We start from the raw sequence: 18,762 nt of genomic DNA on the forward strand, positions 1-18,762 counted from the left end.
GCCGAATTTTCCAACAATATTTATTTCTAAAAAATACCTACAAACACACAAAATACCATAATAAGGACAAAAACGAGTACTAACAATACGAAACATTAAGGACAAAGTAGACACAAAAATGCGTCTATCAAATACCCCAAACTTATTATTTGCTAGTCCTCGAGCAAAACTAATAAAAAATAAAACCGAGTTAATCTCGGGAGGGTTTACTAGAGGTGTACCCATAAAACCATTACTCCAGACCCTAGCTATCTACGCAGAACCTTGGAAGGCACTAAAGAATCTCCTTGGTTGGCATACAATCACTAACTACAGGAGGAAGTATCCTGATGCGAAATTCCAATTGCTGTACACGAGTTTGCACCCAAGCATACCAAAATTCATATAAAGTAACAGAGCTCTACTCAGGTAGTTTCTGGACATCATAAACCGGAGTCAACCAATCACATGGAAAGATTAAGAAGATGGATAAAGAGAAAAAATCGATGGTTTAAAGTGAACGGTGTTTCCCATATCTGTCTGAAGGCCTCTGCCAAGATGAACATATCTTAATGGACTGAGATACCGGTCTGACTAATATCAACACAACTGGCATCTACAAGGGGACCAGTGGTCGATAAACCTAACTCTAGGTCAACACAACTGGCATATACAAGGGCACCAGTGGTCGACTTTATTGAATTTATTCCAGTTGGTCTGATGGTCTGGTCTTGAATCTAAAATTGTCCTCAATGTTTCTAATGAAAGAGAAATACCAAAAATTAAAGTAACACGAGGAATCAGTAAAGATAGAAGTCGGAAAGATAATACCTGGGTGAAGAGAGAAATCAAAATCTAATATACAACATACAATCGCCTCGATGGTCAATCAAGGGTAAACAGGGTCCTCCAGAGGGACCTCCTCAACATCACCTGTAGGAAAGGGCTCTAAAAAGGGTTTCAATCTCTGACCGTTAACCTTCGAAGAACTACTACCATCCGGTGTCTCAATTTCAACAGATCCATGAGGAAAGACAGTGCGAACAATAAAAGGACCCGTCCACCGAGAACGTAATTTCCCAGGGAAAAGATGCAAGCGGGTATCATACAGAAGAACTTTTTGACCTGGAGAAAATGACTTCCGTAAAATATTTCTATCATGCACAAGTTTCATTTTTTTTCTTATACTCCTTCGCACTATCGTAAGCATCTATACGAATCTCGTCCAACTCATTGAGCTAGAGTTTCCTATGGGCTCCTGCCTTGTCAAGTGAAAAATAACAACCCAATAAGCTCTATGTTCTAACTCAACAGGTAAATGACATGCCTTGCCATACACAAGCCGATAAGGCGACATTCCAATGGGGGTCTTAAACGCAGTACGGTAAGCCCATAAGGCATAAGTAAGCCTAGACGACCAGTCTTTCCGATTAGGATTAACTGTTTTCTCTAATATGCGTTTTATCTCCCTATTGGAAACCTCAACCTGACCACTAGTCTGAGGATGATACGGGGTAGCTACCTTATGTGTAATACCATATTTCTTCATCAGAAGCCTAAAAGGCCCATTAAAAAAGTGCGACCCTCCATCACTAATTATAGCTCGCGGTGTACCAAAACGTGTAAGTATATTATTTTTCAAGAACTCAATCACAACCCTATGGTCGTTGGTTTTACACGCCACCGCCTCAATCCACTTAAAGACATAGTCTACAACGACAAGGATGTATAGGTTACCAAAAGAATTAGGAAACAGACCCATAAAGTCAATACCCCACACATCAAAGACCTCAACAATTAGAATCGGGTTCAAGGGAATCATGTTCCTACGGGAAATGGTTCCTAATTTCTGGCAACCTTCACAAGTAACACAGTAACTATGGGAGTCCTTAAACAACGAAGGCCAATAGAATCCACACTGCAATATCTTAGTAGCAGTCTTCTTAGCACTAAAGTGACCCCCACAAGCATGATCATGACAAAAGGAAATAATACTGGACTGGTCACTCTCAGGTATACATCTCCTAATAATCTGGTCTGGACAATACTTAAACAAATAAGGATCATCCCAAAAGAAGTGTTTAACCTCGGCTAAAAACCTAGAACGATCTTGTTTACCCCAATGTTGGGGCATTCGACCAGTAACAAGATAGTTCACTATATTCGTATACCAAGGTAGTTGGGTAACAAAGAACAATTGTTCATCAGGAAAGCTATCTCTTATAGGAAGGGAATCATCAGGAGAACTAACAAATAGCCTAGACAAATGGTCTGCTACAACATTTTCGGCACCCTTTTTGATTCTAATGTCTGGATAAAACTCTTGCAACAAAAGGATCCACCAAACCAATCTAGGTTTCGTATCCTTCTTAGACAGAAGATATTTCAAAGAAGCATGATCAGTATATATGACGATCTTAGAACCTAAGAGATAGGGTCTAAACTTGTCTAAGGCAAACACAATGGCTAACAGTTCCTTCTCGGTAGTGGTATAGTTCAACTGGGCATCATTCAGAGTTTTGCTAGCATAGTAAATCACATGAAGTAATTTGTTTTATCGCTGACCTAGCACAACATCAATATCATAATCTAAAGCATCACACATGATCTCAAAGGGTAAGTTCCAGTTGGGTGCCTGGACTATGGGGGTGGTAGTGAGTAAAGTCTTAAGCTTCTCAAAAGCCTCTAAACAAGCATCATCAAAGACAAACTTAACATCTTTTGCAAGAAAAGTTTTAATAAGGTCAAGTTTTAATAAGGTCAACTTTGGATCTATCTACCTCTATACGCTTCGAAGATACGATATGCCGTAGAACAATTCTTGAACGAACCATGAAGTGACATTTCTCCCAATTAAGCACTAGATTCTTTTCCTTACACCTAGTCAACACTAATGACAAATGATGCAAGCACTCATCGAAAGACAAACCAAACACTGAAAAATCATCCATAAAGACCTCTAAAAACTTTTCCACCATATCGGAAAATATGCTCATCATGCAACGCTGAAAAGTCGCAGAGGCGTTACATAGCCCGAAAGGCATGCGTCTATACGCAAAGGTACCAAAGGGACATGTAAAAGTAGTTTTTTCTTGGTCTTCTGGGGCAATAACGATCTGATTGTAGCCTGAGTAGCCATCTAGAAAACAGTAATGACTATGTCTAGCTAATCTCTCTAGCATTTGGTCGATAAAGGGAAGGGGAAAGTGGTCCTTCCTAGTGACCTTGTTCAATTTCCTATAGTCAATACAAACACGCCAACCCGTGGTCACTCGGGTCGGGATTAACTTATTGTTATCATTCTGGACTACAGTAATACCGGATTTCTTGGGAACAACCTGAATGGGGCTGACCCACTTACTGTCTGAAATGGGGTAGATAATGTCTGCATCTAACAGCTTAAGAACCTCGGTTCGAACTACTTCTTTCATATTAGGGTTTAGTCTTCGTTGCATCTCCCTAGAAGGTTTGGTATCTTCCTCAAAATATATATGATGCATACAAACAGTAGGACTTATACCCTTAATGTCTGCTATGGTCCACCCTAAAGCTTCCTTGTTGTTTTGAAGGACGGTCACTAGCCTACTTTCCTGATCACTATCCAAGTCGGAAGCAACAATCACAGGTAAAGTCTAAGACGGGCCTAAAACACATACTTCAGGGTATCTGGCAATGGTTTTAGGTCCAACTTAGGAGGCTCTTCTAACGAAGGAATGAGGGTAGACTTAGAAACTGGTAGTGGTTCGAACTTAGGTTTCCATCCGTTACTAGTGTCTAACAAAGGGGTTGAATATAAAAAAACATTCACCTCATTAATCACATTATCATCATCGAAATCAATCCCAAAGTGAGCTAGGCATTTCTCTAACGGATCTTCTAACAAAGTGTTTGGTAATGACTCCTCGAATAATGTTCCTATCATGTTTACCTCTTCTATGCTCGAGTCATCTAGTTTGTAGTTGCAGGAAATCCTACAACACACCCCTCATATGATTTCATTGTTGATCAGCTCATTTTTACGTTTACACTCTTAACTTTATTGATTAATTTCTGAATGTTCTTACAAGGAAAATAAAGAAATCAAGAATGATCTCGGCTCTGAAATTTCTCTCTCCTATTTACTTATCTCTTACTCAAAAAAGATCTCTCTCCTTTACAACTCGAATGACTATTTATAAGGAAATACATAGTGGATGACAACTAATCTGTCCTTTATTTTCGGATATGGTTTGCGACATTCTCGCAACCTTACAAATATTAATTTCGCAATCTCTCTAATTTTCGCAAGACTGTCACATCTTTCTCATGACTTTAGATGACGTCATTTATTCTACCATTTCTGAAACTATTCTGCGACGCTACTGTGCTGTACCATTGATAATTTCGCTGAGGCATAATTGTTGCGAGGTTCTGATCCTACATCTTGCCTCTTCTCATAAGACCATGTTGTTGATTCTGGAAGTTACGTTGCTTAACAGACTATCGTGTTTCATTTCTTTGATTCAGATATTTTCAGTAATATCAACGCGATCTTTATGTCTTCAGCGTTCAGCATACTTGATGTTTTTTTTAGTGTTGTCTCGCTAAAAACCTTGTCGAGTAACAAAACCCTTTGGGAAAAACTATTCTCGATCGAAGGGAAAAAGAGTACAACACAGCTTCAATTTCGAAGTAAAATATGTCGACATCATATCCTTGGATCCTCCCCCTGATGTCGGCATCTCCCCTTGATTACTTTCACAGTTGTTCTAGATAGTTCTGTTAGTCATGTATTTTTCTAAATTGAATATTGGTAATGACTTAGAAAATAGTCTACCATATCTCCCCTGATTACTTTTGTTGGAGAAGAGATTATTGTACCTTCATAATCAACAACTTTTGGATTGTACTTTCATTGGAATTCCTTTTTATGTCTTTGTAGGGATAAATCAAATTTATGTGAATGATTATTTTTAAGTACATGATTACATTCACTATACCTTTCCAATGACGTTGTGTTGGCGCGGAGCTATATCTAACTAACAAGTTCCCCGAGGATGTAAAATTTAATCGAGTACATTATTATACTAAGTACAAAAATGCATCTATTGTACTTAGATATGGTAATTTCATCTCCCAACACATCTTCGTCATATTTCTTTGGACGTAATGGTTACTTACTTACATTTGAACCTCGAAAAATCATGGGAGTGCTATCAGGATGCATGTCTTTGTTAAATTGCCTGACAACTTTAGACATATGCAAACTGGTGGAATAATATACCACAATCTCAGTATTTAATCGAGCTTTCCCTAGATTTTTCATCTCAAATTCGGATTTTAAATAGAATTTAAGGTCTCTTATTACATCAAGGGTACACATCATGTATGTACCATCAACATAAATAGCTACAATTCCAAATCAGGAACTTTCTTATGAATACGCAAGGAAAAATAACTTACTTGTCTATCCCCTCCAAATCAAATAGCCACTTAGACGGGTATACCACATCCTCTTGATTGCTTGAATCTATAAGTGAGCGTACTATCTAAATGTAAACGCACTTTGTGGTTTAGAGTCATTTGATTTGGGAAACAAAAGTCTATCAAGTACTTTTTTAAATATCTTCTATCTCTTGATTATTTCAGAGATACGTAACAACCACATACATATGCTGCATTTCAAGTCCTTTTGAAATTACCAAGCCAACTAAGTAGCGGAACTCTATAACGTTCATTACAAGAGAACAGTTCCAGGGCTTTGTGAGAAACCTCGCGCCACAAGGCGAGTCTTTGTACTTTAAGACTACTTTCTTTTCATATGCTTTATGACAAATTAATTATATATGTCCAATAGGCTTTACACTTGGTTGGTTAGCACTACCACACCAAATACCCGTATATTTGCCAAAGAACTAAGTTCTACCTGGATTGTGTAGGTCAAATATGTTATTTATTTGAAATTAATCAAAATAAAGCATCGTTCGATCTCATTGTGCTCTACTTCTAGAGAAACTATTTATGGATTATATCATCATTGTGCACGCATGATTCTTTAATTGACTCATGTGCATTCTCATAATCCGTCGGGATTTCATTGTTCTCTAGAATCATTTAAAACTTTGGAGCGTCCTCCAGTTTGATTCATGGACATATTCAGAGACAATCTTATGAGATGATTTTTGATGATATAAATAAGTTGTGCTTTACTCACCTACTTCCTTTCTAGGTGAGGATTGATCGAACCAAGTGGTCTCTCTAACTTGCTTTGTGGAGCCACGACCTCAACCACACTTCCACCGAGTATAGTTGCAACAATGATGTATATCCCGTATTGAGGATTTGTAACTTTGCAGGTAGGTTTGCAGCTGGTATGTGTGATCTCATCACTTTAGCAACATCAGTGTACATTCTGAAAATGGAATATTCTTTATCACTTCACATTTACATTTGTGGAGTACAAGAACCAATATGATACACAGTGGGAACACACTACGACAATTCCTGTCGTTCCCTTAGAAAATACTTTTTTCTTATCTCCCCCTAACGACGGGAAGACTGTCTTATTAAAGTGATAACCCGCAAATCTAGCGGTATGAGATCTCCTGCAAAAAGTTTTAAAATGCGGATAATTGTTGGGAACTCATTTCCAACATAACTACTCAACAGTTTTGAAGACCCATCATAGTACGATGTGGAGTCGTAATGGGACATGCATAGTGCAACAAAAAATGCGTAACAACACGAATGTCAGGTTCTAAAAACGAATTAAGTTAGATGCGTGTAATATTGCACATCCCAAAAGAAATAAAAGATAGGTTGGTACGCATAACCTATTCCTTAGGCACCATTTGTAACCTTTGATGGTAGCCTCTGCGAGACCATTGGGTATAAGATGCTCTATATTGATCCTATTAAACATGCAATATCCATCAAGTCCTTTTGATGTAAATTCTCTAGCATTAATAAGGGTGGTGAGCCTTTGCATTTTGTATTCTGTAATATGTGCTAGGAGTTTTCAAACGCAAATTTCTTGGGAACTATAACTAGTCCAAAATGTCAAAACATTCACCAGATCCCATAAGTCATTTTAATGGTCCGCATTCTGCATGAATATTTTTCTAAATTTCACCTTGTTTTCATTGTAATATGGACTATTTACCATTTTCATCTTAGGATGGTCTCAATCCTGTTTTACTGAAGACTTTGTGAAATGAATGATATGCTTTCTTACTTAAAAGCATAATGGGAGGGAGGGGAGTTGTGTATCTAGTACTTTAGAAAGCACTTATCGAGAGATATGTCGCTACTTCACATTCTGTCAATCTTTTTCCAATCAAACACAATGATGTACGTATGATTCCTTTCAAAACGAAACATCATGTCACAACCAAAATGCCTTTATGGTTATGTCAAATCCGGTATGAGTCAATTCTCAATATTTCATCGTCGGAATCAATATGGATTCAATAATCCAAATATTATAGTGATTTACGTTTCACTAGATTGACTCATTAGTTTCTCTAATATATATTTCCTTCCAAATATATTAGAGACTATAAAAAATTCAATCAATTACATTCTTATCATTGTGAGTTTCCATATAATATCCACTTGCATGGGTCTCTTTAGAATTTAACAAGGTGATTATCTCTCGGTACATGTAGAGATTTTGTGACGTCTTTATTCTATCTTGAAAACAAATTTTGAGCAATGTTGCGGTCGATGATCCAATCCTCGTAGTCACATTATAAGGAAATAGTTCAACAACTAGTTTAAATTCCTTAAGCTAGTGGAAGAAAAAAGAACTATGAGTTAGACACTTGGGTCTTGAGAGTTTTAATAAGTGGTGTGGCCTTATTACATAATAAAAGTGGGATTCAAACTCAAGTACTTTAGAGTGAATATATATTACGTGTCACCAAATATATCTCAAGTGCTTTAGAGAATTTATGTCTCGTGTTTTCATTCCATTAGTGCAGACATTGGAGCTCGTTCAACTCAATAAGATAGTCGATTGGCCCGACAAAGTTCTTGTTGCCATTAAAGTTGATGTGAACATTGGTTGCTACTATGATACACACATTACATTGTATATACCAATACCTATGACCAGGTGCATTTCCAACTCTTTCATTTACGATGGAAGTTAGAATTACATTTTAGCTTCATCCCATGATATATATGTTCCTTTTCTCATGCTTTATATGAGTCATTACGTGTAACCCTTATTACTTCGGGGTTTTTTCCATTTTCAATTTTGCTACATTTAGCGAGAATTTTTTTTATCTCAATAGGCCAAGAGAATCTCACTACACATGTCAACCAATTACTTTAGGTCGAGTAGAAAAGGTAGTTCTCTTGTTGTCATACTTCAACATAAACAGTTTCGTTAATATCATCGATGAAGTAGAGAAATGGAAATTTTCTGACTCATATCACCTTTTGTGAGTTCTTCCATAAATGGAATACATATGATTTTAATTGCAATGTATCATTTTAAAAAAATACCGACTCTTAATAGTCGAGCCAGTGGATTGCATCCCACAGAGCATTTCAAATTTGGGAAGAGAATATCAAGTACACAACAATGGTGCTCAAGTCCTTCTAAATCCCAAATAAATACATTGAAATTGAGTTGGTACAACCAATTAAACAAAAGACACCATTCAACTATAGCCAATATATCATATTCAAGAGAATGAAAGAACACTAAAACCAAAACTTTTAATGATCAAGATAAACAGTCATAGATTAAGTTGACCGTTTATATGATATGCACTTATTTAGTACGCATGGCACGAAACCTTTCTTGTTTATCCCTTCCCAATCAAAAAAAAATAATAAAAAAAAATATAATAATAAATAATCTTCGCTCACGGAAGAGCTCGTGCCGATAACGTGTTTGAGGAGAGTTAGAGATGAACAAGAATATGGAGAGGCAAGAATAAAGATATCATACTAGAGAGAGAAATTAGAATAGAACCATTACATAGTTTCCTTTATATCCCACCCAAAAATCTAGATGGACCGCACATCCATGGGCCTTTAGGCCCTGCAACAGGTACACATTTATTTGAAGCTTAGTTTATAAATAACACTTCTTATGCGGGTTTAGGAGAGGACTAACAATACTTTAATCCGTCGCTGTCGGTCGTTTCTGATTTAAGCCCAAAATGTTTTTGGGTTTTATATGGTTGTGAATTTTTTCAGAACAATTTGGTTTGCTTTTTCATTATCTATGTGGTTAAACTATAATCGTAATAGGTTAAACAATAATCGTAATAGGGACATTGAAAACAGATTGCAGTGATCTTTCATCTTTAATAATGTTATGTCTAAGAGTAAGGCACTTTATTTTGATTCGGTTTATCTGCTACGGATTTACCGGAGAAAACCAGTGAGTATCATCAATTACGAAATCTTATTAGGATAATATTTTGTTAATCCATTTCCAATACTAACTCTATATTGTTGTCGTGTATAGCAGCAAAAGAAAAGACAACTAAGAAAAATGGTCTGCAGGATGCCAAGTTCGGAGGATTTAATGGTGGTGGATACCCAGGTAACGGAGGGTATCAAGGTGGCGGCGGATATCCAGGAAATGGAGGGTATCAAGGTGGCGGTGGATATCCAGGTAATGGAGGGTATCAAGGTGGTGGTGGATACCCAGGTAATGGAGGAGGGTACCGTAATGGAGGTGGATACCAAGGCGGTGGTGGACGTAATGGAGGTGGGTACTGTATTGGTGGTGGGCGTGGTGGTGGAGGTAGAGGAGGTGCTTACAGATGCCGACATGGTTGTTGTTACCGTGGTGGGTACTATAAAGGCGATTGCTACAATTGTTGCTTTTCTGCTGCTCAAGCCAAAGCCTTTGCTGCTGAAACTACCACTACGACCGATAATCTCAAGCCTTAGAGATCTAACTTAATATGTGTGTGTCTTGATGAATATGTATTATTAGTGTGATGTATCTCGAAGAAGCTACTTAGTAAATTAGCATCGACTTGGAGATTCTATCAATAATTTCTTTATATAAAGGAGCATAGTTAGGCTGATTTGTCGCAAACAAATGCACTGTGATCCACGTCATAACCTGTTTCACACGTCATCATCAAATCCATGCCATGCCATGTCATCCTACAAAACTTTTCCAAACATACACTAAATTTGTGCCCGTGCTACGCACCAGGAATAACAAACTTATTCTCCCTTCTTAGGCTCCTTTGGTTCATTTTCTTCATCCTAGGGTGCCTTCTATATTGTTTCTTCTCCAACACACGCTCATAGTAGTCTTCAACTTTGCTTTCTCATGTGATTTTCTCAGCAATATTCCTTCTGCTTCATCTGCTTCGAACTCCTAAGATAGCGGAAATGTAGACATAGTTTTCAAGGAATTCAAAAAAATTTAACTGCAAGTCTAGTACTCAAGATGCCCCCTTTTATCCATGGAGTTCTTGGTTGCTCTATCCAGTTCAATCCCTATGGGAATAATAACTCTTAACAAATAATATATATTGTGCTGAGATATTTGAGTTAATTGCTGGAACCAAAGAGTAAGATCCTAATTCACCCTAGTGTGTTGCTTTCCACTTCAGAGAGCGTTGAACCACAAACGGTGCAGTCAGAGTATCAAAGTGGGTAGTGTAGATAATGAGATCCCCCACTTTCTCTGCTACCATAAAGAATAAAACCCTGAGCCATATATCTTGAACTTACCTATCTACTGCACCTAATTTTATTATTATTTTAGGATGTGCCTGATATCGAGTGGATATATGTGAACCATTAAGCCCATTAAACATTAGAATCTAAGAGTATCACATATGGTGCAAAGCGTAATTAGTAATCCACTGATGTAAAAAGGAACGCCTTCTTTCCACGGTATATCAATGAAGTATAATTCTACACCACATATCAGATTAAGCTCAGTGTCTGAGGTCTCAGTTGCAGTAGTCTTTTTTCCTGCACTTCCACTTTTTAGGTTCAATTTTCTACCGGTACCCTAGTCATTGTGCACTTAAATAACCCAACATATGCCAAAACTGAATAATCAAGAGAACTTTTCTTCATGTCTAAATTTTCCAAATATTTAAATTGTGTCTCAAGTATGTCGAGTTGTCGGAACTTTTATCTGCTTCAACTTGTTGTGTCATAAATTTATTTTAGTAGAATAGGTCATTTAGCCAAGAACAACCTGTCATTAAAAGCAGTTGTAAGCCCTGGATAAAAGCGCATGTGTTTCAAAAAAATACATGGGTAACTTACCGAGAATCAAGGGCTTCATAAAGTCTTGCAGAGTTTTGGAACTATGTAGGCTCTCCAAGTTCCTAGAGCAGACACTGGAGCTTTTCTGCGCTTAGATATTAATGAACATAAGTCATATACACTTCGCTTAACTACTCTATAAGTGCTAATGATGAGATATTACGTAAAATTAATCCCATTCTGAACGAACACATCATTGGTATGACATTTAATTGGTATTTGCTTAAAAACATCCTAAAAGAACAGAGAAAAGATTGTAGCCGCGATAATTTCCAACCAATTAACTCTGACAGAAAAACTTACTTAGATTTAAAGGCTGGCATTACTACTCATCCGGTAACAACGCGACATCATCACCCCATGCATTAAAATTATAATTACAGTTCAGCTATAAAAACCCCATTCTGCATCACCTACCAAAGATGGTCAAGCCGTCAATGCTATAAAAATTATAGTTTCAGTTTCAGCTTTGTCTCTGATTCCCTGTACATAAAAATTATAATTTGAGTAGCACTTAGGTTGTGGCGCTTGAGTTAGGATCTAAGTGAGTTCATTAACTCAACTACGAACGATTTGAAATATTGTAAACCTTTGCCGAGGAGTGATCAATTTTTGAGATGAAATCAAACGATTCAAACCTTAATAAGATATCTTGAGATGATCATATACTTATAATAGCAGTGAGTATGTTGGTGCCAGCTTCCTTATTACCCCAGCCAAATTCAGCATGATTAACATAATTTGTCGATTCCAGTTTGTTTTTATTTCCCTTGAAGAAATCCAAATAGCTAGGTTGATGTGTAGACTTGTAGAGAACACCCCAGAGACCCAGACCAATTAATCCTATCAAAAAACAATATCATCCGATTATACAAATCTGTCTTTGTCTAACCAAGTCAATAACAAAGGTTGATACTAAAATACATAACTACAACACTTTTGATGCCTACAACCAAACAATAATATCAAGTACCATTACAAACTAAGAGGGGAAAAAAAATTCAAATAGGTTGGACTCTTCATCAATCTGAAGAAAAGCGTTTGGAGCATGCCAACCTTCTTCATTAGCTTTTCGGTACATAACATGAGCGAAAACTCAAGTATTCAGTGAAGACCAATATTGGTAGAAAAACAGATATGTACCAAAGAAATCAAACACCAATAGGAATTATTTACCCTAAGTCATGTATTCTGAGTTTGGACGTAGCGCAACCAACACACCTGGTTAATTAGGTTTTCTGTAGTGCGAGACTTCTCTTAAGCTCCCTCTTCCTACCCGGTGCTCACAATAAAATTCAAAATAAAAATAAAACAAAAATCTTAAAATCAAAAGAATTTCTTAATTTCTGCATAAGTCATTACTTACGATTTGAAGCTCGACTGTTTCAAGTAGCCTATATTTCGTCTTTGTTGCAGCTTTCATACACTTTATATTTTTGTGTGAAGGATTTCCTTTTTTACACCGATTCCTTTTAGAGTTTCAGCCTTGAGGTTATTTATTTATTTATTATTTAACGGTTTGGACATAAGTTTTATTCACCCTTATTATAGTACAGTTAAGTATAGCTGTAAACACGGTGTAACTAAATAATTCAAGTTTAAATTCTAACATAAGTATTGTCCACCTATTTTTTTTCCAACGCCGTTACTAACGGACAGTTAAGTATTTGATGTATCAAATTGTAATCAAATTTTAATTATTACAACCAATAGAGTTATGTCAAGTGTCCTCACCATAACTTCAGCATTAGAAAAGGCCTTTCTAGGCCAATAGAAAGCGAGGATTTCATCACCGTTTAGTGTGAAAACTTTATGTGTCTAATATATCTCATTTGTATATATTATTAGTGCTCGATTTTGTACTTATTATGGTCTTTTATGCTTTTGTAGGTGTTTTTGGATAAATAAGGCTTTGTGGCAAAATTGGCTAAAAATGTGGCCCTTGGATTGCCGTTGATAGTGTACCGGAAATGCCCCAGAAGTGTACCGGAAATACCCCAGAGGAACCCTGAAAAAGTGCGGAAAACATCCCAGATGAATTGCTAAAGGCACCCCTAATTAGGATAAGGGGAACCCCATTTCAGGGCATGTATTAAAGGGACACCAGAACTGGATAGGGGGAGGTCATCTTCAAAATTCAAAACAAAAATTGGCGGGAAAATTGGCTGCAGCGACAACAGTTTTGGAGTTGAATTCTTAGCGAGTTCTGAGGAGATTAAACGGGTGTATTTGGTACCTACGGACTCTAGAAGACATAACAGGCCTAATGCAATCGTCTAGACCCATCCAATTGGGCTGGATAAGTCGGAATAATTGATCAAAGTCCCAACAGGATACAGATTCCCTGTTTAGGGTTTGGGATTGGTCAAAGAGATTTATGGGATATTCTTGCGTGGATATATACCAATTCAGTTCATTCCAAGTCAGAGAATAGTTTGGATACGAGAGAATAGCCAACAGAACCACGTGAATCAACAGGAAAGTGATTTTTCTCCAAACTGCCCGACAAGAATAATAAGATTATTCTCGGATTTGATCGAGTTTCTAGGGAGTTGGATAGCTATAAATAGCTGTGTTTTCATCATAGAAGGGTTAGAAAACCTTAGGAGAGAGTTTAGAGTCCAGGAGAGCCGAGGAGAAGCGATTACAGAGAAGACAGTGCTGCTGCTGCTGCCATTGAAGAGCTTCAAGAACACGAAGAACAGACTCACATAGTCAGTCCTTCTTCAGCAGTCTTAAATAACAATACCAGTGTCGTTCTTTTACAACAGTAAAGGCTTATCGTTTACAACAGTCTTCAATAGCACTTTCCCCTTTGTAACAGTGACGCTGTAACACTTCTACAGCGTTGTTAATTCCTGTTTCATCTTATATACATCAATAAAAACACCTATTTTAGCCATGAATTTATCTTGTGAGTGTGTTTATGGGATGGGGAGCTAAACCCAATCCCAGGGGTGATGGAGGAAGTCATTCTTCCAAAAGTTATGTGGAAAAATTCATTTAAATTTATTTATGCGATCCTTTTATGATTAATTGCACCGAATGAAAATTGAATAAATGATTTTTATTAATTAATTGTGTTTTCTATTGATGAAATATGCTTGGTTTATTGCTTTTGATATTTCATGCTTGCGATTAACAATGGATGTTTTGAAAATCTGATTTAGGCAATGATTAGAATCACAATAACTTTTGATTGGAATTATAATGTCTAGAATTGCATGATAAGAATTATCATTGAATCACATGAATTTTGGTGTATGGTGAAATCCTGAACCCTGGTGTTTCCATAATATTTACATCACCTTTGAATTTAATTTGTTTTATCGTTATTTTTATTAAGTCTAAAAATTATTTCCTTCACAAGTCTGAAAAGAACCCAGTATTTACCACAACTACAACAACTTTTGGAAAACCACCATGGTGCTGTGACTACAGCTTTAAAAATTGTGCATCCAAACACACCGGTAACGAAATGAATAAAAAGCCCAGCGCGTAGCACAACCAGAATCTAAACTAACTCAATATTGCCCTCACATTGAATGGGAAAACCCTCCCGAGCATTCAACGTGAACACTACCCACCCTTAATATTGCTTAAATCAATAATTGGTTAAATATGAGCGATTTTTATACTTCCTTCACATTTTTGTGCCAATATAAAAGGGAAAAAAGAACAAGAAAAACCATTTAAGTCCAAATTCAATAGGATTCGAATCAAAAATGCATTTCCACGGGACGACACTTCATGGAAATCCAAATTCAATTTGGAAGTCGAGTACCTATCACTAAAGTTCTGAAGATCCAACTGATAGGAAGATCCTTTATTCGACGGGAATAAGCCACCAAGAATCGTCTTTTGAAAGCAAGATAACAGTAAGAGATGGCTTGCTGCAGAGCTGCGGGGTTGGCCGTTGTAGAGGTCCAAAACCAGCACGATCTCCTGTGACCAAAAGTCTCAAATATTAAAACAAATGGCCATCAAACAGTTCAACGGCTTGCTGCAGAGCTGCGGGGTTGGTAGTTCGCATCGCAAAATATAATCTTGATACACCGGTGCAGTTGCGAAGTAGTAGCATCTCGCTCTGGGGATCCTTGAGTTTCTTGATGGCGAAAATTAACTAAATAGTCTTATTAACTCTACTCAGCATCATGTCACTAATAAAATCCAGATCCTGACACACTGGTCCCCCAAAGAATTTAACACCTAAAGTGGGTCTATTAATATCTCGAGGGAAAACACCTTCTGCAGTACTTCTAGGATCAACAGAGGGCCAAAATATCTCTGATTTCTTTATATTGAGGTGTCATCCCATGGCCGTCCCTTCAGATTCTATTATGCTCAAAGCTTTAGCCACCTCAAGCGTGTAACCAGTGATTGTACCATCATCAAGGTACCAAGCATGCAGATCCAGGTTACACCGAGCAGCAATGGATTTCACAAGGGAATGAAGCGTCAAGAGAAATAATAGTGGACCAGAGGATCTCCTTGTTGAACACCAAGAGCCGAAGACAAATTAAATATTAAAAAAATTAAAAAATTAAAGATTAAATATTTTAAATTAAAGATTAAAAAATTATAACTAATATTTAAAAAATAAAAGAATAAAATAAGAATATATAGAAAACGTTATAACAACGTTACTAGACCCGTTATAACTGTTTTCACGCACGTTTTAACCCTTAGATAGGTGTTTCATGGTGAAAACAGTTTCTGCTGGTTTCAGTCATTTCGTGTGTTGTTGGTGAGAAATGAGTCTAAACCCTAAACAATGTACTGCAAGGGAGTACTTTAGATTCGAGAGATCAATCTGTACAAATCCGGCCTAAACCAAGAAATGGCCGTTCCGGACTTGCTTCGTTCACAAAGTGAAGGAGAAGGGTTGGTTTTAGGGAGGAAAGCAAAGAGAATGTTGAGACCAGAATAGTTGATTCTGGAAGAGTAGTTGTTTGACTTGTATCAGAAAGTGAAATCTAACAGATGGAAAAGCTAACAAGTGATTTCTGAGTGTTGTATGCTCCTGACCCAAAACTTGTTGTTTGGTGGAAATAGGTAAGACTTATTTATATAAGTCGACGTGAAACATAATCTGGTCTCGAAAGAAATAGAAACATATGAGTAAATGGGAGGAGGTGGTAACCGGTAACGCCTGGAATTGATCTTCCATAATGAAGGAAAGTGTTTCACCATTACTCCTTGTATTTACTAACCGCCTCACTCTTATGACACCTTCTTGTAACGGGCGTAGTGTACGAGCACGCTGTAAACCGCCAAACCAATACCCTAATGAGCATACCCCAGTTTGTGACATGTGTTGATGTCTCGAGTGTTTTTGTGGAAAACATGTAGCATGTTGTTGTTGTTTGGAAAGTTGAGCTTGGGAGACTTTCCAGCTCAGTGGTGACCCTCGACGGTCAAGATTTTGCATCTTGAGAAGAAGGGTAGCCGTTGATTATTGCAACCTTTTGTTTGGTAGCCAGCGGCATGAAAGCATGGTCGGCATGGCTTTGACATGGTTAGGCGTGGTCAAGCTAGGATTTTGGCATAGTTTAGGCGTGGTCAAGCTAGGATTTTGGCATAGTTTGAGCGCAGCCAAAATTAGGGCTTGGAGTTGGGCCAAAGGTTTGCACGCGTTAGCTGGTGACTTTAGACGGCTAAGATCTGCATCTTAGATGGCAGGGCGGCCGTTGATTGTTGCAACCCCTCGTTTTGGCAGCCAACGGCGTGATGGAAATGCTGGCATGGTTGACATGCTTTGGCGGAGAGATGTGGTTGGCACTGCATGCCATTGGCACATGCGGCATGGTTGGCATGCCTTGGCGCGGTGATGTGGCTGGCACGGCATGCCATTGGAACATGTGGCATGGCATGCCTTGGCGCGCAGATGCGGCTGGCATGGCATGCCTTGGCGCGCAGATGCGGCTGGCACGACATGCCATTGGCACATGCGGCATGGTTGGCATTCCTGGGCATGGTGGTGTGGCTGGCACGACATTCCATTGGCAAACGCGGCATGGTTAGCATGCCTGGACGCGGTGGTGTGGCTGGCACGACATGCCATTGGCACATGCGGCATTGTTGGCTTTGAAAAGTTTTCAATCGTCAAATTGTATTTACTAGACAACGAAAAATCGAACAGCATCATGTCATTGTAACCTTGATTTGTTTTTTTCTCAGTTTTTTCCGTCTTTGAATTCTTGTTTTGGCATCCCTGATCATTCTTGTTTGTCATACAAGTAACCTCAACTGATATTATACATGTATCATCCACTATATATCCTTTGCCAGGGTCATGAAGTTCAGTAAGACTCATAAACTTTCCCCAACCCCAGCTATTAAAATCTTTACCAGTGAATTCTTTTGTTGCTTCTGCAGCAACCAACGATTAACAATAAGATAAAATTAACAAAGTGTGATTAATTAATAGTCCAAGATAGTCCTGATAGTTTAAGATAGTCCAGAATTTACCCCTTTTCACTGTGTTGTTGGGATCAGTTTGACTGATAACTGCATAACTAAACTCCGTATCCACTGATTTTGTGAAGTCGAGAGGGGCTAGGAACAATGATATGTGGTCATGTGATCCCTTTGGATAGATCATTGCTTTCCTATTTGTTAAAATTTGATTAGGTTTTATTAAAAAACATATGAAAATAAATTAAATAAGTACTGTAACTCGTATAGAACATTGTACGTACCATTTGAAACAACCAACAGAGAAAACATCAGAGCGAATTACATCTTGAGCGCTCAACTTCGAAAAGTTTTCAATCCTCCAATTGAATCTTATAGATGAAGAAAGCTCTGCAATATTTTCTACCATATTTTATAAAAGATGGGATAGACCGATCTAAGATTCTTTTTTTTCTTAATATACAACTATTAGGGACTTAGGGTTACCTAGAAGACGACATTTATTTTTTATTTTGTTTTTCTTAATATACAACTATTAGGGACTTAGGGTTACCTAGAAGACGACATTTATTAGGGTACACATTTATTAAAGCTTAGTTTATAAATAACTCTTCTTATACGGGCTTAGGAGAGGGCTAACAATATTTTAATCCGTCCGGGTCGTTTCTGATTTGAGCCCAAATGTTTATGGGTTTTATCTGGTTGTGAATTTTGTCAGAACAGTTTGGTTTGCTTTTTCGTTATCTATGCGGCTAAACTATAATCGTAATAGGGACATTTGAAACAGATTGCAGTGATCTTTTATCTTTAGTAATGTTATGTCTAAGAGCAGGCACTTTAAGTGTTTTTTTTTTTTTTTTGGCTATAATAGTAGAGACTTGTGGCTAAGCCAACAGGAAAAGAAAACCCAAATACTATGGCGTCTAGATTTTTACCTGGAAGAAGAATGGAAACTTAAAATAGTGCATATAATAATTATGGCTCATAAAACCAAATTTATAGACATTCTCCGAATTAAACGAACTATAAAAATTAATTGTATGGTATAACTGAATGTTAAAAACAACATAAGTATAAAGAAAGAGCTGGGCTATTAAAAGTAAAGCTAAAGCGAATTCA

At 37.4% G+C, this 18,762-nt stretch overlaps 1 protein-coding gene across 1 annotated transcript; it reads left to right on the forward strand.

The window, feature by feature from the left end:
• Positions 1–9,292: 9,292 nt before the first annotated feature.
• On the forward strand, positions 9,293–9,876 carry LOC113311329 (glycine-rich cell wall structural protein-like). The gene is made up of 2 exons (XM_026560167.1): positions 9,293–9,302; positions 9,449–9,876. The coding sequence occupies exons 1-2, from the start codon at positions 9,293–9,295 to the stop codon at positions 9,874–9,876; spliced, it is 438 nt and encodes a 145-aa protein (XP_026415952.1).
• The last annotated feature ends 8,886 nt before the right edge of the window (positions 9,877–18,762 follow it).

This window comes from Papaver somniferum, chromosome 9 (genome assembly GCF_003573695.1).
Source record: "Papaver somniferum cultivar HN1 chromosome 9, ASM357369v1, whole genome shotgun sequence".
NCBI lineage: Eukaryota > Viridiplantae > Streptophyta > Magnoliopsida > Ranunculales > Papaveraceae > Papaver > Papaver somniferum.